Raw genomic sequence first — 21,898 nt, forward strand, 5'->3', positions numbered from 1 at the left:
TCAAGGCTCAACTCCAATACCTTCTGCAGTCACTATGTCTAGACAGGAAGACTTGTCACCATAGAGTTGCTGAATGACTGTACATGGGTCTCTACATCGAGTAGACACAGCAGCATGAAGAAAGGCCCAGAGAAACTTAGGACACGGAAAGGTGGAAGTCTTGCAAATAAAGAAGAAAAATCCCCATTTTCCATGGAAAGATTTGATGTCTTTAAGGGTCTGCAATTCCAGACTCTGGATGCAAAATTCATTGATGGATGGGGAGGTATTTTGGAAGAGTTTTCAATGTAGCAACAGCAACTTAACTAAAACCTCACGAAAGCCACTAAATAAAACCTTGGAATTCCCCAGCAAGTAGATGGAAAGCCAGAAAGTCTCAGGGACACACAGACATTCTCAGATCCTCACTTGTACGATGTTTGCCCAACATTCTGGGCGACTGCTCACTTAAATATATCCTTTTTAGTCCAATGTCAAACTAAGACTGGTCAGGGGAAAGACAGGCGGGGGAAGGGAAAAACAAAGCTTCTCTCTGAAACACAAGTTGTTCCCATGGGTTTTGCTCCGAGAAGCTCTTTATAGTCAAGCTTTGCAAGACAACTCCTCAAAAGGACAAAAAGCGAAGGGACAGGCAGCCTCCTGAACAATGTCCATTTTTGTCATGACACTTAATGCCTTTCCTGTCACTTCCCCATTTGCTGCAAAGGCCCCAGCACCTCTGGAATGTCTCTCAAAACCCTGAACAAAGAATGTCAGGAATGTGGGCCTGGCTCCAAGCACATTCCACAGAATCACAGGGGTTGGCAACCCATCTGGGAGCCTCCATTTCAGGCCTTTCAGGCACCAGCTTCAGTTGCAGCTTTTTTTTTTAAAAACAATAAGAGGAAGATTTCATTACAACCCACCCAGTCACCCTTTCCAGTGCCACTGACCAGGGAGAAAGGCTTGGGACCAGGGAGTAGGCCCAAGGATCTAGCAACACATTGTTTCTGGCATTCACACATCACAGGCACAGTTACCTTACATCTAGTCATACAAGGCTGACTGCCCAAGTGGAAATGAAAACTTTAAAAACATCGCTTGCAAATAATTCCGAGAGGGAAAAATAGCAAAGATGTAAAGGGGACTGAACCTAAAGAAAGCTAGTCAATCGTTGAGTCCCAGCAGCTTGAAGATCTTACAATAGTCAAACAGACATTCCTGAAATTTTAAGGAGCTCCCCATCTCCTTCAAAACACTGTTCTTTCGAGTAAACAATCAGCTCCAACAGCAGGTGGTGAAAACCCTGGATTACCTGTTTGATATTCCACAAACACTCCGTGGTTCAGGCAAGTGCCAGCACCTGGGATTGCTGCTGCTTTTTTTAAAAAAAAAAGGCTGAGAGTGGCAAGATCCAGAGATCAAATCGCTCCTTTTCCAAACAATTCTTGCTCCCATGTTCTGGCTGGTACTTGACAATTTCAACCTCAAGGACTTGATTTGATTGGATTTATTTATTGTCACGCGTATTTTGTTACAAAATACGGTGAAAACTGTTGCAGAGTGTTGCCATGCACCAGCGCCACCTTAAAACACAAAAATAAGCGAAAACATAGAATACAAAAGCAGGAAAATGAAGAACTAAAGAAACAAAATAAAAGCGTTCAACTTTACCGTCCTTATTGTTAAGTGCTCAGTCACTGGCCTGGTGGCCAGGCACAAGTCCACATTGCCGCCGCTGGAAGAAAGGTCACCAATTTTCGACACCATCTTACCTACACTGACACCCTTGCCGGACCTTGCCAATGTAAAACGCCACCAATATTGCTGGGTACCACATGGCCCAAACTCACCACTTTGGGCCCACCTCATCAATGCAGCCATCGCTGATGTTGCCAGGTCCCATACTGGGCCCAAACTCACCTCTGCCATAGAACCCACACTGCTGCGCCCACCAGAGGGCCCGCTGGGCCCACTAGCCACTGTGACAGTTCTTCAAAGAGGGATAAATACTTCTTTTTTTAAAAGGAAGAAAAGAAAATGAAACCAAAAAAAAACAGAGTGGATGAGCTCTGGGGCCCAGAAGCCCTACTCCACACCATCTTACTGGGAAGACTTGGCTTCAAGTCCTTGTTTTCCCAATTTTTCTATAATGTTAATCATGCACAGGAATCAACCAAGACATTTGCTTGTGAAGGGTGGGGGAGGGAAAAACAGAGGGAAGTGCTCATAATGGGTCAGGCCAGCTCTGATCCCAACCAGCATCAACCAGCACCCACCACCCGGGAGTTGTTTCCCAACTTAGAACCAGCTACGTCACTCAGACTGCAAATGGTGTCATGCCACCATATATTCTGGAATTCAAGCCAATTTTTTTATTTTTTTGAATAAGAGGGTGAAAAAGAATATGGCCAGCCAAGGATCACTTCATGACTTGTTTCAGGAGGGGACAAAAGGAACTGATGTGGTGTCAATGTGCTTTCCTGAAACTAATTCAAAAGTTTATCAATTTAATGGGGTCTGCCAGCTACAAAAGCAATCACTGTCTCAAGATGTATAATCCACAACAAAAAGGATGTATTAATTGACCTAATCTCATAGCCTTTTTAGAAAAGGACTTTTGATGATGGGACAACCATGGGTCCTGCAGAAAGCAAATCTGACCTGATGTAAATTATCGAAGCTGTCAGAATAATAAACCTTAATAATGGGAGGAAAACTTTAATCAACCTCTTCCAACTTCCCACAATCCAAATACTTGCAGCTTAGACTAAATTTCCCATAGTGTCCGGAGTGTGTAAGTAAGTGGGTTAACCATGCAAAATGTAAAGTTTCAGAGATGGGGTGGGTCTGGGTGAGATGCTCTTCGGAGAGTTGGTGGAACTGATGGGCCACAGAGTCATAGAGATGTACAACATGGAAACAGACCCTTCGGTCCAACCCATCCATGCTGATCAGATATCCCAACCCAATCTAGTCCCACCTGCCAGCACCTGGCCCATATCCCTCCAAACCCTTCCTATTCATATACCCATCCAAATACCCATCTTAAAACGTTGCATCTGTACCAGCCTCCACCACTTCCTCTAGCAGCTCATTCAATACACATACCACCCTCTGCGTGAAAAAGTTGTCCCTTAGGTCTCTTTTATATCTTTCCCCTCTCACCCTAAACCTATGCCCTCTAGTTCAGGACTCCCCCACCCCAGGGAAAAGACTTTGCCTATTTACCCTATTCATGCCCCTCATAATTTTGTAAACCTCTATAAGGTCACCCCTCAGCCTCCGACGCTCCAGGGAAAACAGCCCCAACTTGTTTAGCCTCTCCCTATAGATCAAATCCTCCAACCCTGGCAACATCCTTGTAAATCATTTCTGAACCCTTTCACGTAACCCTGGCAACATCCTTGTAAATCATTTCTGAACCCTTTCACGTTTCACAACATCCTTCCAATAAGAAGGAGATCAGAATTGCACGTAATATTCCAACAGTGGCCTAACTTGTTCAGCAACACTCCCTAGGACCTTACCATTAAGTGTATAAGTCCTGCTAAGATTTGCTTTCCCAAAATGCAGCACCTCGCATTTAATCGGAATTAAACTCCATCTGCCACTTCTCAGCCCACTGGCCCATCTGATCCAGATCCTGTTGTAATCTGAGGTAACCCTCTTCGCTGTCCACTACACCTCCAATTTTGGTGTCATCTGCAAACTTACTAACCATACTTCTTATGCTTGCATCCAAATCATTTATGTAAATGACAAAAAGTAGAGGACCCAGCACCACATGGCCTGCTTACACATTGTAGGGATTCTATGATTCTTCCAACTATCTCCCTGGATATTCAACTACAAGAAGCCGACTGAAAACTCATTGCATGACAAAACCTTAATTTCAGTTGAGGCATCAACTCATCAAGAGATTCCAGGACTAATGCACAAGAGACTGATAGACAGGTTGTAATTGTATTGCTTTACTTTCCTCTGGATCTAATCTTCATGTGAGCAGTAGTGCATGGGAGACAAGTGCAATTCTAATATCCAGATAAGGTGATAATATATAACCTTCCTTATTTTTAAACTCAAAAAGGCTTCCAGCTCAAATTGTTTAAACAGGAAAATCAGTCTGAGGGTAAGAGGTGAAGCACTAGAGTCATTGAGATGTCCAGCTTGGAAACAGACTTTTCAGTCCAACTCACCCATACCAACCAGGCATTCTGAATTAATCTCATTCCATTTGCCAACCTTTGGCCCATATCTCTCTAAACCCTTCCTATTCATATACCTATCCAGATGCCTTTTAAATACTCTAATTGTACCAGCCTCCACCATTTCCTCTGGCAGCTCATTCCATATACACACCACCGTCTGTGTGAAATAGTTGCCCCATAGGTCCGTTTTACATCTTTCCCCGCTCACACTAGACCTATGCCCTCTTGTTTTGGACTCCCTCACCTTGGGGAACATACCTGGTCTATTCACCCTATCCACACCCCTCATGATTTTATAAACCTCTATCAGGTCACCCCTCAGTGCCCGTTGCTCCAGGGAAAACAGCCCCAGCCTGTTCACCCTCTCCTATACCTCAAACCTCCAACCCTGGCAACATCCTTGTAAATCTTTTCTGAACCCTTTCAAGTTTCACAACATTTTTCCTTTAGGAGGGAGACCAGAATTGCACAAAGCATTCAAAAGCTGGCTTAACCGATGTTGTACAGCTGCAACGTGATCTTCCAAGTCCGATACTTAATGCACTGACCAATAAAGGCAAGCATATCAAAGGCCTTCACTATCCTCTACCTGCGAAACCACTTTCAAGGAACTATGAATCTGAACTTCAAAGTCTTTGTTTAGGAACACTCCCCAGAATCTTACCACTAAGTCTTGCCCTGATTTGCCTTTCCAAAATGTAGCACCTCAAATTTATCTAAAGAACATATTCTAACATTATCTGATTTCTATCCATGACAATTATAACAAGGTGTTTACAGCCAGGACAGCACCAAATTCCAAACCCAACTTGATATTTCTACCTGATGCACTGTCAGTCTATAGGCTAGCAAACAGCAATACAAAACAGTCAACACCTAGATCAGAAAAGCAAGTAAGGCACATTTTACACCTTGTCCCTAAGTACTAAGTGAGCAGATAGTCCATTTTTGTGATAAAAGTAAAATCAAAGTTCTGGAGAAACTCTGACAGCATCTGTGGGGAGAGAAAGTTAACACTTCGAGTTCCATTCCAAAGGAGAGAGTCACAAGACTGGAGAGTTTGTTTCACTCTCCACAGATGCTGCCAGACATACTGACTTTCACCAGCACTTTGTTTCCATTTCAGATCTCCAGCATCTACAGTATTCTGCTTTCAGGAATATATTCCTCCCAAATTTTCTTTTAAATAGAGCTAGGAGATCTATCACATCCATCTGAGAAGGCAGATGGGGACATTGGTTTTACTGCACTTGAAAGACTTCCATCTCTGACAGTGCAGCAGTTCTCCACTGAGCTGTCAGCTTCAATCCTTTATACTCAAGTCTCTGATTGCTTCAAGATCTGAATTTGACCCTCCAATTCTAACAGCACAAGAACTACCCCCGGGGCCATGGCTGATGATGAGGTCAAATTGGCATCACTTTCCAAAAATGTAGCAAAGGATAAAAATAGATTCCAAACTTGTGCATTTCATTGAATCACTTAAACAAGATCCTAATGACTAATTCCACTCCTTAATTAGGCAAGAAAATGTTGGACGAATTCCTTTACAGAAAGTGACAATTTTCTAACATTTGGTCATGGGAATGATGCCCCAATCTCATGGAGCCACTTTGATGCAGGAAATAATCTCAGGCCCATGAAAGCAATCACATTTAGACTAAAACACATCCATCCGTCACAAGAGCACATACAAGGACCAGTGTTTAATTCCACCATCGGACGACTGCCTGCATGGAGTTTTCACATTTGCCCAATGTCTGTGTGGGTTTCCTCCAGGTGCTCCAGTTTCCTCCCCTCATCCAAAGATGTGCAGGTTAGGTGGATTGGCCATGCTAAAGTTGCCCATAGTATCCAAGTGTGAAAAGACTAGGTGGGCTCGCCATGGGAAGTGCAGGGCTAACAGGGATTGGGGAGGGTGGGTTGGATCTGGGTGGGGCAGTCTTCAGAGGGTCAGCATGACCCAATGGGCTGAATGGCCTGCTTCCACACTGTAGGGGTTCCATATACAAATTCCAGTCAAAATACACTTTTAAAAGAATGAGAGATCAGGTTACATTTTTATTCATCCTTACTATCATGTTAACACATTAGACCACATTGAGATCCCATCATATCCAAAGCACCCCATTAACCACATCCCTTCCGTGGATATACCAGAAATACACCGAATATCCTCCACTTCCTGCAAACCTCTCTAACAGGCAAAAGATCAAATTATTGATAGATCAGTAACTCAGGTAAAAATTATTAGTTTGTATTTATTGTAGAGTATAAAACTACAAAAATAAAAATAGCCAGTGATATCATAAATGAGGAGGTCCAAATAACAATATATTAGACAGTCTCCAATTAAACAGTGATTTTCTGAGCATTATACTAAGGGTGTGCATCCAATATTTATGGAGCTCTGCCTCATGCATGTCCTGACTGAATTAAAGATGAATGGTAATCTATCTGAAGGTCTTTATACCAAAAGAAACCTTTCACAGCATTAGGTGTTAATTTGAAACATCTGCTTTCCAAGTAGGATATTCCCTGACAGATACGTCAGCTGTAAAGGTTTCCTATCTGATTATGATGTGCTGGTAAACCTTCTTCAAAGACACCAACCTGTTCTCATGTTAGGGATCTTTCTGTTGTATTCTTCCTTTCAGAAAGTGTAGCCAACTACCTCAGAACTGTACCTGACTGCATCTGCTCCCAAACAAAGAAAGGACAGAGGAAAATGTATCAGTAACAGCCCAGTGTCCCATTCAGAACTTTGCAGGGACCTGGGTTCACTCCTATTTCACACGCAGAGGCAGGGAAAGAGCCCAGCCCATTCCAGTCACCGAGTAGCTGCTCTTGAGTTTTTCTCAGGACAAACAAAAGGCACGGGTTTAAATTGAAAGAAGGAACTTGTATCTATATAGGATTTCTATATATCATTAGACTCTTAATCCCAAATTTTTACTGAACTCCTGTACTGGACAATGGATGACTAATGTTGGAATATAGGTCTCCTTCCTATCAGGAAGATGTTGTGAAACTTGAAAGGGTTCAGGGTTGGAGGACTTGAGCTATAGGGAGAGGCTGAATAGGCTGGGGCTGTTTTCCCTGGAGCGTTGGAGGCTGAGGGGTGACCTTATAGACGTTTATAAAAGGGGCATGGATAGCATACTTAGACAAAGTCTTTTCCCTGGGTGAGGGAGTCCAGAACTAGAAGGCATAGGTTTAGGGTGAGTGGGGAAAGATGTAAAAGAGACCCAAGCGGCAACTTTTTCACGTAGAGGGTGGTACGTGTATGGAATGAGCTGCCAGAGGAAGTGGTAGAGGAGAGTACAATAGCAACATTTAAAAGGCATCTGGATGGGTACATGAATAGGAAGGGTTCGGAGGGATATGGGCCGGGTGCTGGCAGGTGGGACTAGATTGGCTTGGAATATCTGGTCAGCATGGATAATTTGGACCGAAGGGTTTATTTCCATGCTGTACATCTCTATGACTCAATATAGCACCATTCATAAACACAGGGCATTCTAAAATGCTTGACAATTGGAGTCATGATTTAGGAAATGATTTAATCAAGTTGCACAAAGCAAAATCTTACAATCAACAATGTGCTAGAGGCCAGGTAATCCATTTTGGTGACATCAGCTGAGCAAAAGAGATCCCACTGTTCTTCAAATAGTGCCTCATCCACATGAGGTCTCAGGGACTCGGGTTAATATTTAACTCCAATGGCAGTACCAGTGACAGTGCAGCATTGCCTCAGTACTGTACTAGTGTGTCAGCCTGGATCATGCTGTCACGGAGCTTGAACATTCTGATTCAAGTGGTGATAGTGTCAGTAATGAACAGCAGCCGGCAACAAAATCAAGACCCTTTATGAAGAGAGTATAGAAGGTTAGACGGAAGTGAAAGGTATCACTCCACAATGGTTTGCAGGTTCAATACACCCATCTGTAGAGTCTCATGCAGAGTTGGGAAGTCCAGCCTGCTGATACAAATGATGGGGAGAAAGTGAGGTCTGCAGATGCTGGAGATCAGAGCTGAAAATGTGTTGCTGGAAAAGCGCAGCAGGTCAGGCAGCATCCAGGGAACAGGAGAATCGACGTTTCGGGCATAAGCCCTTCTTCAGGAAATGATGGGTCAAATGGTCTCATCCTGTGCTGCCACTGAAGCGGGAGAAAGGGGTAGGAGAAGGAGGAGTATTTTGATTTGATTTATTGTTGTCACATGTACCTAGGTACAGTAAAAATTTTTGTTTTGCATGTAATAATGGCAGAACACAACATATAAATTGCATTAGGATGATAGAACAGGGTGAGGAATATAATGTTATAACTGCAGAGAAGGTGCACAAAGAGCGAGCTCAACATTAAATTTGAAATTTGAGGGGTCCATCCAGAAGTCTCATAACAGCGGGGAACAAGCAGTTCTTGAACCTGTTGGCCCGTAACTTCTGCCTGACGGAAGAGGGTGGAAGAGTGTATAACCGGGGTGGGAGGGGGCTGCTTTCCCAAGGCAGCAGGAAGTGTAGATGGAGTCAGTGGATGAGAAGCTGGTTTGCGTGATGGACTGGACTGTGTTCACAATACCCTGTAGTTTCTTACAGTCCTGGGCAGAGCAGTTGCCGTGCCAAGCCGTGATGCACCTGGAAATAATGCTCTCCGAGGCGGGCATCAATAAAAATGGGTCCGAATCTTTAAGGACATGCCGAATTGCCGAAGCCTCCCAAGGAAGTGGTTATCAGGACACATGCACCCAAACACTTGGCCAAAGGAGCTACTTTCAGGGGATATTTTAAACCAAGGCAGAGGAAGAAGGGATTTGGGAGGGAATTTCAGTGCTTAGGGCCTTTGGAGAGTCTTGTTATATGGCAAGATTCTCAGTCGACTCTAAAAGGCAGACTGCAATGAATACTTCACACTTCTAATGATGAAATCTCAACCCACATCGGTGCCCTTTCATCCCATCGAGTATTCAGACTGCCTGCCACATGTCTTACTATTCGGACTATTTATAGTATTCCAGCTATGTCCTTGACAGTCACGAGCCTGCATCATCCTGCTTGATGAAGTACTCCAGTTATATTCTGGTTACCTAAATGAGTACCAAAAGCAGAAAGCACAGAAACCATCCAAAATTCAGCCTCAGGTTCATTGGATGCATGTCGTCCAGGGTGTAACGCAACATAGGCTTTCAAAACAAGTCAAAAACCCTTAGATTCCCCTCTTGGGCCCACTCCGTTTGCTCACTGAAAGGATAAGACACACATCCCCACACCCACACACCACTCGGGTCCTGCACAGTCAGCTGATCCCGACTCCGTCAGCACCCACAAGCGTGGTTTAGGAAAACTGAGCCAAGATGTTGGAAGGTTTGCATGTACACACCCTACGTACAGTAAGCTAGAGATTTTTCTGTTGGACTAATGTTGACCAGAGGTCACAAGTTCAATTCTCTGACCTTTGCAGAAGTGTGTGTCATAAATTTGATTGCTGAACAAAATTACTTGGATAAAGGTCTTGAAAACTGCAATAACAACTTGCCAAAAAAGGGAATTAGACAAGTAAGTAGATGAAGCTGCTGTCAACAAGATTCACGTGGAGCTCACTGACTCTTATCCTTATCAATCTTTGATGTCATACTTTGACCAGGACAATGTCACCCTCAATTTCTCACATTTCTTCATAGATCTATTTGTATCAGGCTATTTGTAGGACTATGGGACCAAGTGGATAGATCTTTCAATGTGCCAGTGGATTGAGCCAAATTCCTCCCTTCAGTAGCTTGTCAGTCTAGAGTCCAACTCCACTCATTCTGGTCCTTCAGCGAGCTGGACCTGATTTCGATAGCTGGTCCACATGACTCCACTTTGTGCCTCATCTCCAAGGGATGAGTTCCAATTTAATGGCTTCAGATGGAAAGAATCAGGTCAAGCCTTCCCTATTGAATGGTCTTAACTGTGTTATGGAGTGCCNNNCACGAGGGACAGAAAATGGAGGGACTTAGGGAAAAAGAGACAAACCATTCCCTCTGGAGTGGAGGTGCCAGTGTTGGACTGGGCTGGACAAGGTCAAAATTCACACACCAGGTGGTAGTCCAAAAGGTGACCTCACCTTCGAAAGCTTGCGATTTCAAATAAACGTGTCGGACGATAACCTGGTGTCATGTGACTTTTGACCTATTCCCTTTGGAAGGCAAGTCCAGAAGAAGGAAGCAAGACCAAAATCAAGCCATTCCAAGCTGATAGCCAAGACCCACTTCCTGACAACCATGTGGGGAACAGACAGTGGGAAGTCTCCCCATAAAAATCTTCCTGAGGCCAGCTTACAAACTGAAAATGTGAAATTGGAGCTGGGGACAAATTGTTGTCAGAAAATTGAGCATGTTGGATTAGAGCTGGACACGCAGATCAGACTTGAACTAACCAGACAGAACGGGCTCAAGAGGCAAAGCGGCCTTTCCATTGAAAAAATATCCTGTAATATCAATTCAGACTTAGCATTACAGACAAAATGGGGCGTGTGGCAATTGTTAAGTGTGTGTACAGCAGCAGGCCCATATGGGGACGTGGGTGAGATTTGAATCAGTGTGGGAGATAAAGTGTTGTTGCAGAGTTCTCAGCCCCACCCATTCTCTCCCCCCCCGCCCCCCCCCCGAAACAGCCTGTGGGCTGCTTTGTGATCTTGTCTCTATTGTCCTCACTCCCATTTATCACTAACTGATGTGTTTTGTCAACAGAGAAACAGGTTTAACAAGGGCCAGCCAAGCTCTCATTACAGTTTCGAAAGGCCAAGCTGTAAACACAGCCCTGGGGACACAGAGAGAGAAATTAAATGCCTCCCATTTATTTGGTCTTCATTTCCTCTTTCCCTTATTCAGGGCAAACTGGATTCAAACATCCCAGCAACAAAAAAAAACTACACAAGCTCAAGAAAACAGAAACAGAAAAAAAGCATTATGCCATCTCTGCAAAAATACACTCCAATTTACCATGCCCTCCGCCTATTTAATGTCCAGAGGGATAAACGCTGACTACAGGAGTTGGGATGTCATGTGTGTGTGGTTGTACAGGACAATGGGGTCAGACAACTTTTGGAATATTGTATTCAATTCTGGACTCCATGCTGTAGGAAAGACGTTGTGAAACTTGAAAGGGTTCAGAAAAGATTTACAAGGATGTTGTCAGGGTAGGAGGATTTGAGCTACAGGGAGAGGCTGAATAGGCTGGGGCTATTTTCCCTGGAGCATCCGAGGCTGAAGGTGACCTTAGAGGTTTATAAAATCATGAGGGGCATGGATAGGGTAAATAGACAAGGTATTTTTCCCAGCATGGGGGCGTGGGGAGTCCAAAACTACAGGGCATAGGTTTAGTGTGAGAGGAGAAAGATATAAAAGGGACCTAAGGGGTAAGTTTTTCATGCAGAGGGTGGTGCATGTATGGAATGAGCTGCCAGAGGAAGTGGGGGAGGCTGGTACAATTGCAACATTTAAGAGGCATCTGGATGGGTAAATGAATAGGAAGGGTTTGGAGGGAAATGCTGGCAAATGGAACTAGATTAATTTAGGATATCTGGTCGGCATGGACAAGTTGGACCGAAGGGTCTGTTTCCGTGCTGTACATCTCTATGACTCCATGATTCTATGTGGGCCTTGCTGGCCAGTCACAGCATTTACTGCTCATCCCTAATCACACATTATTTGTTACAACTTGTTTTCATGAAATATCAAGCATTAATATTATGCCAAGTCAGCTTCCTCCAGCATTCTGTTCCCATCATTAAGAAAAGGACTACTCCAAGTGCCTTGGGCCAATATACCATTCCTATACCAATACCTGTACTGACCCTTGGTTAGACCACATGTGGAATGTTGCGTGTAGTTCTAGTCACCATTTTGTAAGCAAGAGAGCTGGGGTGATCTCAAGGAGCTAGACAAGGTAGAGGAAATTTGCAAAGATGTTAGAAATGCATGAGGTAGGAAAGGATCAATAGACCGGGTCGCATTTCTCTTGAATGCCAAGGGGTGACCTAAGAGAGATCTTGGCGATTATTGAGGCGTTTTGATGGATTGGATATGGAGCAAATATTCCCTCTTGTGTGAAGAAGCATAACTAGAGGTTGTCGATGTAAGACAGTCACCAATAATTCCTATCTGGAATTCAGAAAGAGAAGTTAATGTGGAATTAGTTATTTCTGGAAGTGCCTGAAGTAAATATTGTCCATCACGAAGTGCCCTTGAGAAGGTGGTGGTGAGCTGCCTTCTTGAACCTCTGCACTGCTTGGGGTGTAGGCATTCCCCCTAAAGCTGTTAGGGAGGGAATTATAGGATTTTGATCCAGCGACAGCGAAGGAACAGTGATGTATTTCCAAGTCAGGATGATGAGTGGCTTGGAGGGGAACTTGCAGCTGGTTTCCCACTTATCCACTGCTCATCCTCCTTGTGGGTAGAAGTCGAGGATTTGGAAGGTGCTGCCGATGGAGCGGAGTTGCTGCAGTGCATCTTGATGGTACATTCTGCTGCTGCTGCTGCTGAGTGTTGGTGATAGAGAGAGTGGATGGTGAAGGCAGTGGATGGGGTGTTAACCAAACAGATTGCCTGACAGTATCAAGTTTCTTGACTTTTGTTGGACAGCACCGATGCATTTAAGCAGAAACTAGGCGAACGCATTTGCTAGAGGGATGGATATTAAAAATAGAAAGGTTATGCTGCCTCTGCATAGGGTGCTGGTGAGGGCACACCTGGAGTTGTGGGTACAGATTTGTTCTCCTTACTTGAGAAAGGATGTATTGGTACTGGAGGAGATTCACTAGGTTGGTTCCACAATTAAGAGGTTTGGCTTAGGAGAAGAGATTGAGTAGACCGGGACTGTACTCATTGGAATGAGGGGGGAACCTTTGAAATGGTAAAGGAATTAAAGTTTATTGTGAGAGGGCAGGTCAATGGAGCGGAATTCACAAAAAGATCAGCCATGATTGTACTGAACAACGGAGAAGGCCCAAGGGGCCAGATGGCCTACTCCTGCTCTTGTTTCATATATTGTGACGTAAAAAGAAGTGAACAGAGGGTTATGATAATAGATAGAAACAAGGAAAGACATAAGGAGCTTTAACTGAAGCAAAAATACCAGCATGGACTGTTTAGGATGATGCTGCATTGTAATGTTACTAACTCCTCAAAAGTTCAGATTAACTGTGTGGAGCTAGACTGTGCTTGCCCATTGCCCATGGACTGTGTCTCAGTGATTAACCTTCTGGGGTAGGGGGAACTGTGGAGTTGTGGCGACCCACGATATAATGAACTGGGGAGCAAGCTCTAAACCTGGTCCTAATCCATAAGTATATAATGTTTCCCTCAGCTAACAAGTTGCTATACAAGTGCAGGCTTCTCCATTCATTGCTCTTGGAGGTCTGCGATGACCAGAAACAGCTCTTCTTTCAATGAGGGAGACCATCACTGATTCAGAGATTCCTGAGAAGCTGCACTGAGCCTCCAGCTCTCTCTGACGTCTGTCTTCAGTGTGCACAGCTCCTCACAGAATGCCGTTCTTTAACGACTGAGCCACCATGCCATAGTCTTCCAAAATCTGGTACCAGCTACAGATTTGACAAGTTTGCATGGATCTTTGGAATCCAATTTTTAAAAATTCATTGACAGAGTGAGGGCGTCACTGTCAAGGCTAGTATTTTATTGTCCACCTTTAATTGGCCAGATGGCAATTAAGGGTCAACCATGTTGTTGTGGGTGTGGATTAACATGTGGACCAGACCAGGTGAGGACGGGAGCTTCCTTCCCTAAAGGATCCGAGTGAACCAGTTGGGTTCTTCTGACAATTGACAAATGGTTTCATTGACATCATAGGAGTCTAGACCAAAATCCAGGTTTTTAAAAAAATTGAATTCAAATTCCATGGTACCCAGAACACCAGCTGAGTTTCTGGATTAACAGTCCAGTGATAATACCACTAGGCCATTGTCCCTCTTTGTGTCAAGCAGGAGAGCATTAGGGCATTCCCACTTCAGACAGTCCTCCTTTAGGGTACTCCAAACACAGCCAAGAGTTACCTGCTCAGCATCATCAACCACATTACAACAGGGACCACTGGAGAGCTCCAGCCAGGACAGTGGGCTGCAGCCACAACATGTCACTCACCAACACTTCTGCTGAGTGCTTGGGTCCCGATCTAGCCAGTAAGAATGAAGGAGAGGGGAGGGACATGCTGAAGGCTGAGGAGGAGAGATCAGGAGGCTAACCACCCTCAGAAGCAAATAGGCACTGGATGAGGCTCAAGCTGCTCAATCCCTGGAAAGGAGATGACGTTTACAGTTGGATTGAAACAGTCACCAGGTAAAACACATTGATACTAACTTACAAAGTGATCTTACCTAACAAGATAGATGATTATTAACTCCTTTTATAACACTGAATGTGTGCATTTCCATAATCTCTCTACAGCTCTGACAATTGGTGGAAAAACGCACTACAGGCAACAAACACGATTGAGTCTTTTGTTCTGGTCTGGTTAGCAACGAGATATCAATGGTATAACTGGGGAGAGGGGTGGGGGAGAAATCAAAAGATTTTGTCTTAAAAAGGCCAGGGACCCATTCCTTCAGCAGAGAGCTCAGCAAACTGGAGCACAAGGAATCCCTTGCTAAAACTGGATCTTAAATCCAATCAGGTAACTGGTCTCAGAGTTTCATTTCTTAGAGAGACAAACACATCTAAACAATTTCAGAAACACTGGACTTTACAGTCCATCTCAGAGCAGTACAATTACCAGCCAAGATTCCAGAATCAAATCAATGAGATTGTCTCAGTGGAGAGAAGGATGGAGATGCGCTGAAACAAGGAAGGATAAAGACTCACTCCTTCAGACCTAAGGAGGCCAAACCCACTCCCAGCAATATCTATTTCAAAGTCTCGACTCTATATTCCAAGACTGAGAAGAGAAATCAGGGGTCTCAATGTCAAAAGAAAACTCAAACGTCAGGGAGCAATGATTCTTACAGTCATGCAGTCAGCACTCACCAGGACAGAATCCCCCAGTTTCAGAACACACACACAGCACTAATACAGCTTCACATCACTGACTGAAAGAACTCCTCTAGCAGGTCATGTCTCCTGACCAGTTTCCAAACCATCGTCTGCAAAAAGCAGACAACTCACATTGATCTGAATAAAACACTATGTTTAATATCCTGAACTTCACACTACGACAACGGCGACGACAACGATGACAACAACAACGGCTAGTTTCACCCACCTTTGTGTTCCTCTTGATCATCTCTCTCTAAAGTAGATCACAGAGACAGACAGCATGAGAAGTACAAGCACATTCTTAAAGTTGAGACTTATAAACCACTTGCGATCTCATTTCTGGATTTAAATTCTCCGTGACAGAACGCTGTGAAACCCAGACTGAAAGCCAAGGGGGTAATTCCTGTCGCTCTTGCTTTGAGAATGAGGAGGTAAATATCTAATGAACAGGGAATCACTGTGGACAAACACAAACAGCATAATCTCACGGCTTCTCTGAAGGTGGGTCCTGTCAAAGGCAATGCAATATTGCTCCTCCAAAAGGAGACCCTCACATGTACATAGTGTGGACATTACTTACACTTTGCACTTGCAGTTAGTGATTTTGACAGCTTTCAGGCACACACTTAATTTCTGCAGTCTGCTATTCCTGATGAAGGGCTTATGCCCAAAACATGGACCCTCCTGCTCCTTGACCTGCTGTGAATTTCTAGCACCACACTTTGTTCTACATGTATGTCAAATACAAGAGAGTGCAGTCACTACTTGATAAAGGGGACACTCCCTCAATTTCTAACTGCACTACTATCCATGCTCTCCATCTCTGGTCAGTTAGTGTAGAGCAGGGTGAATATGTCTCATTGTGTCTAGAGTGTTGGGCCTGGCTATGGAGGCCTTCCATAGGATGGACACAGCCTGGGCTGTGTATACTCTGGGAGATTGACCCTCTAATCCAGGTGAACCCAGAGAGGAAGTGGGCTGTTTCTGCCCAGCAAGCTACAGGCTTCCCTAACCATTAGACGCCGTAGCAATTGGAACACACCAGGATTAATTTGGTATCACTTCCATTGATCATTTTCTAGTATAGACTCAATATACCAGGAGGAGACTGTCACAGGCACCTACCGTACATCTTGCCCTCATCAGACAGGATAATCTTCCGTCGCCCACAGGGTGGATATATAGCCAATGCTTCCTGAAAGCTCTGCTCAATGTCAGGACTCCACACTCCCTCGGCATCATTGTCCAACGATTTTTCCAAGCCATCTCCCCCATCCTGCCTGCCCTCTCCAGGGCTCCCACTCCCATTCCAATCGTTGGACGCAATTGTGGCAGTTGGTGGGGCTCCAACGAGAGCCGGTGGTCACTGAAGAGAAACCTGCAAAGACAGCGGGGACACAGCACAGTGTTTAAGAGGTCAGCAACCATGCCACACACCCTGGCTGGCACCAATGAACTTCCAGCCTCAGCCACACTACAAACTGGCATGTGCCGAGGGTCATAGACACTACGCACACAAAAGGACTTCCTTTAGGTCAAGTATTTCATCAGAGTTGAATCTTCACTCTGAAGGAGTGCTACATGGTCAGAAGTGCCATTGCTCAGAGGATGCGGCACAGTGGCTCAGTGGTTAGCACTATTCTCTCACACAGAGCTAGGAACCCAGGTTCAATTCCACCCTTGGGCAACTATGTGTGGAGCTTTCATATTCTCACAGCGTGGGTTTCCTCCCACAGTCCAAGATGAGCAGGTAGATTGGCCATGTTAAATTGTCTATCGTGCCCAGGGATGTGCAGGCTAGGGGGCCTGGCCATAGGAAATGCAGGGATAGTGAGAGGGTCGCGGGGGGGGGGGGCTCTGGGCAGGATGCTCTTTGGAGGGTCGGCATGGACTGGATAGACAGAATGACCTGCTTCCACACTAATGGATTTTATGATTCTATGAGTCATAAGTTGAAGTCTTGTCCAGGTCAAGGGTTAAAATCCTGCAGTCATTTAAAAAAAAAGTGTTTTGTACATTGCTAAGTGTCCATAAACAGATTATCTGCTCATTGTCACAGTGTTGTCTATGGGATCTCCTGCAGCACATGAGCTGCCATGTTTCTCATGTGTCTTGGGTGGGATACTATTCAACAACTATTTCATTGGCTGGAAAACACTTTCGGATGCTAAAAGGTCAAGGAAGGCACTATATAAATGGAGTCCATTCTTTCTTGAAGAACAAGTAAAAACACAAATGCACTTGACATCGTGCCTGAGCTAAGAGGGGATGTGTGATGAATGGAGGACCGGAGAACCAAAACAAAATAAAATGTGATTGGTTTAAGCCTGGTAGGACAAACGGGAATTTTCATGCTGAAAGTGTTAAGCGTGCTTTCTTTGTTTAAAACTACAAACAAATTTGCCTCTGATTATTTGGCATATGATGCTTATAAATTTTGTCTATTTCCGTACTTTTAAAGAACTACATCAGATGTAAAGTACAGCAGAAAGTGGAACGGTCAATACCATTGCAATACTGATCCTTCTGAAGTTGGTACAGGATACAGTACTGTCCAGCGTTAAAGTATTAGGCCCACACTCCTGAAATCTAATGGGATTAGTCTTCAAGCACTGGTTTTGAGTAACAGCTGTGAGGAGTCAACAAGTTGAGAGTTCAAGTTCCAATCCAAAGACTGGAGCACAAAATCTAGGCTGACTCCCATGAGTGTTTTGTCCAAGGCACCTTTTCCAGATTAGACCAAAACCAATCTCCCCAGTGAAATGTTAAAGATTCCTTTCCAAAGAGTGGTTCCCACATGGCAACACTATTGCACATAGGCTGTGCAGAGAGCATGAAAGTTGATGAAGAAATGCACAATTGAGAGTTTTCTATCAATGCTGGATAAAGTGTGCTTGATTGTACCCACATCAAACTCTACTGGGATTAGAAAGCACCTGCCTCCATGCTGGTTGGGATCCACATAATCTTCTGTTTCACAATGGCTGACAGCACAGATAATACAATCCTGCCACCTGTCACCCCCAGTCCCCACCGAATGAACACTGTGGAAGCAGCAAAACAATTGCTTCACCAAACTACAATGAGCAATTCACCATGGCATCACCCTGCCTAGAAGGTCAAAGGTCCGGTTTACTCAGACTGGATAGATCAGCTCAGTTGACACCCCCTACCAATGCTTGACCAACATAAATTACTTAGCCACTTTTCTCATTTGATGTCCATGGGATCTTGCTGTGCTCAAACTGCCTCTTGCTGTGCTCTTCCAGCCTCCTGTCTTTGACTAATATACAATACTGACCAGACAGATGTTCTGTCTACTCCAGATCAAAGATTGACGGAGAAAACAACATCAAGAGTTTTGAGACACAATAACTGGGTCTCAATACTCCTTCAGATAAGAGGGGGAAGAGAAAAAATAAGCAGGCGTTCCCACTTCGGAGATTCATCTGGACGAGCAAACCCCTTCTCAAGCTTGACAGAAAAATCTGGGTCTTAGCAGCCTCCCTACAGTGTTGCTTCTGCAAAGCTGGGTAGGAAATGTGCATTCACATAGCACTGAGAACATTGTAACGTGACCTATAGCATTACAGTACTATCATAAACAAAAACTGGGCACTGCATCAAATCAGCACACTATGGGACAGGAGATTAAGTACTTGACTGGGGAAAGGAAAAGTATTGATGAGGATCGGGGTGAAAGGCCTGGAAAAATTAGGGCCCAGACTGAAGGCAAGATGGATCCAATAAAGGATATGGTAGCGGCTAGAGTGGGAGGAATGTGGCATTTTCAGAGCGTTGAGACAGCACACAGAGATGAAGAGGTTATATGGACAAGGCAACAGAGATACTATCTTAGCCAGAGGGTCAGGAACAAAGTGGGGTTTAATCACCCCCTATATTCAAGTGTTACAACAAACAGAATATCAGATATTGCCCAGTAATCCTCCCCAATTATGTGATATCATAGTTAATATGCTCCATATTCATCGTGATAGCTGTGTTACAGCATTAGCAGCAATGACCATTGCGATTACTGTCACACCAGGCAAGAACTTTTCATGGGTCACTCAACATATTGTACAAGTCTTCCATTTTTTCACTGACAGAATTGTATGATGTAAAATATAACAAAATCGAGTGCAGTTAGATACTGCAACGTCAGAGAGGGGTACTGAACAACGTCCTTTCACTGTCCGAGACGAGTAACAAAGTCAACCAGCACCACGGGAAAGATTCTCTGGCTCCAGATTATTTGGATAGTCTCAACTGGATGCTCTCCAGAACAACAAAGCTGCTCTGAACTGACAGGCAGCTAATCTGCCTGCGAGGGACCAGGGACAGCACAAGAGGGAGGGTGGGTGAGGAGAAAGAGCGAGTGAGAGGGGGAGAGAAAAGGGCAGCAAGAGGAGGTCGGAGGGAAGAGAGGGGACAGAGTGGGAGGAGGTGGTGGAGGAGAGGTAAGATAGAGAGGAGAGAGAAACAAAAAAAAGAGGGCAAAAGAGGTGCAACTCAGAAGAATCTTGCAACAGATCATTTTACGATCCTCTGGAGGTTGTTGCTAAGATGTAGATAATTATACAACTGGCCTGACATTGCTCTGAAAATGTAATATTGGCAACACGTTCAACTCTTCTTGATAAGAGCAATAATGTGAAATTTGCTTAGCTATCAAACTAAACTCATTTGTACAAAAGTCTACCTGACTCACTGGCATTTGTATATCAGCCAAGCAGTCCAAATCCACCTCTTCCAACTGGGCAATCTCCAATCTAAAGTTAGGCAGGCTAAGATGGAATGAGGTAGCAAGGTGTTACAAAGCCAATAAACCATTGCCATATCATAAAACTAATCTTTGCAAACGACTCACGTCAACATGAGCGAACTGCAGTGCAACCCAACACTGCCAGCTCTGATAGGAGCATTCCCTGGGAACGACAACTCCACTGCCCTTTGTTTAGGTGCAGTCTCGTATAGATCCACCAGGAATTGTTTACTGCACAAGACATTTTGAGGACTCGAGTCGACATGCATCATGACCCTTTTTTTTTCCCCCAAAAGAGCCCAAGTATTCACACACGTATCAAAGTTACATTGCAATCCATGCATCACGCTCATGTGCAGATCACACCTTTGCAGAGCTGAACAATCCCATCGGCGGGAGCTTCTCTCGGGATCAATGGCTCCTGACGGGAAGGTCCTCCCCCAGTGCCCCAGGACTGTGAGGTGTTCGCTGAATCATTCAGCAGAATAGAGGCAGAACCAAAAAGAGAGGAGCATCCAACACCAAACAGGTCAAGATTTTCCAACGGGCCAGCTTTGAAAGCAGAAACATTGAAAAACAGCAGGAAGCCAAAGGATTGGGAGATTGCGGTATTGTTGCAAACCTATTTGAAGTTAACGTTGGAGGAAAAACTAACCAGGGAGCGATTAATCTGCCTCCTTGTTTCACCCCCTTGGATCCGGAGAACATGGAATCTTCCAAGGGGTCACCAGTTGCAGTGTTGGGGTCAAGCTCCACGCGTTCATTGGGAATGTTGCGTGTGTATATTTGACTGCCAGAATAGACATTCAGTTATAAAATGTCAGCTTGTGAACTTAAAGGCTGCTCTACATTGGTTGGGGGTGACCTAATGGTTTATAAATATAATCTCTCTTTCCTCCAGTTCCCTGCCCCCATACCACCTACCCAAACAAAATATTGTAATCCATCTCAGTTTCTCTAAATAGATAACAAACAGCGGTCTAACAGGAGATCTGTATGGCCTTGGCATTCTCCTCACATAGCTGCTGTATTCTTTCACAGGTCATAGTGCTCATTTTCCACAGCTCCTTCAGGTCTCTCCTAAAGTCCACCATCACCTAGATCACTCCTTCTTTGGTCAGCGGACCCCCCCATGTACTGAAGCCTCACATTCCACTCCATGGGCTGGAGCCCAGAGGTCAGGTGTACTGACACTCCCAGCACACAGCTGGAGGACTGCTGCTCTGCCAGAGGTGCTCAAACAACTTCCTTAGGAGGATAAGGAAATACAGCATTCACAGCATTGACTTTTACCAACTTTTATAGATGCACCATAGAAAGCAACCCATCCAGATGCATCGCAGCCCTGTCCGTCATAAAAACCAAACCTTCCTTTCACTGACCAGCGATATTTCCCACTGCTTCAGGAAAGAAGCCAAAATAATCAAAGATCCTTCGTAGCCCATTATACTCTCTCCCATCAGGCAGAAGATACAGAAGTTTGAAAACATATACCAATGGATTCAGGATTAGCTTCTTTGCAGCTATTAGCAGACTTTAGATTAGATTACATTACAGTGTGGAAACAGGCCCTTCGGCCCAACAAGTCCACACCGACCCGCCGAAGCGCAACCCACCCATTCCCCTACATTTACCCCTTTACCTAACACTACGGGCAATTTAGCATAGCCAATTCACCTGACCTGCACATCTTTGGACTGTGGAAGGAAACTGGAGCACCCGGAGGAAACCACGCAGACACGGGGAGAATGTGCAAACTCCACACAGTTAGTCGCCTGAGTCGGGAACTTATGAACTGACCTCTCATATTAGACTTGATCTTTCTCTGCACCTTCTCCGTAGCTGTAAAACTATATTCTGCACTTTGTTCTATTACCCTATTGTATTTGTGTAAGGTGCGATTTGGCTGGAT

At 44.5% G+C, this 21,898-nt stretch overlaps 1 protein-coding gene and 1 long non-coding RNA gene across 2 annotated transcripts in view; both read right to left on the bottom strand.

The window, feature by feature from the left end:
- LOC122563303 (transcriptional enhancer factor TEF-5-like) overlaps positions 1-16,450 on the bottom strand; it is a 160,048-nt gene extending 143,598 nt beyond the window's left edge. The window contains exon 1 of the mRNA XM_043717018.1: positions 16,347-16,450. Coding sequence (XP_043572953.1) covers positions 16,347-16,353 — 7 coding nt within the window. The 5' untranslated portion in view covers positions 16,354-16,450. The remainder of the gene's footprint in view (positions 1-16,346) is intronic.
- Positions 16,451-16,466: 16 nt separating this feature from the next.
- The window catches only part of LOC122563304, a 91,165-nt gene continuing 85,733 nt past the window's right edge, over positions 16,467-21,898 (bottom strand). Inside the window, exon 3 of the long non-coding RNA XR_006315555.1 lies at positions 16,467-16,599. This is a non-coding gene — a long non-coding RNA (uncharacterized LOC122563304). The remainder of the gene's footprint in view (positions 16,600-21,898) is intronic.

The sequence above is a fragment of the Chiloscyllium plagiosum genome, chromosome 26 (genome assembly GCF_004010195.1).
Source record: "Chiloscyllium plagiosum isolate BGI_BamShark_2017 chromosome 26, ASM401019v2, whole genome shotgun sequence".
Taxonomy (NCBI): Eukaryota; Metazoa; Chordata; class Chondrichthyes; order Orectolobiformes; family Hemiscylliidae; genus Chiloscyllium; species Chiloscyllium plagiosum.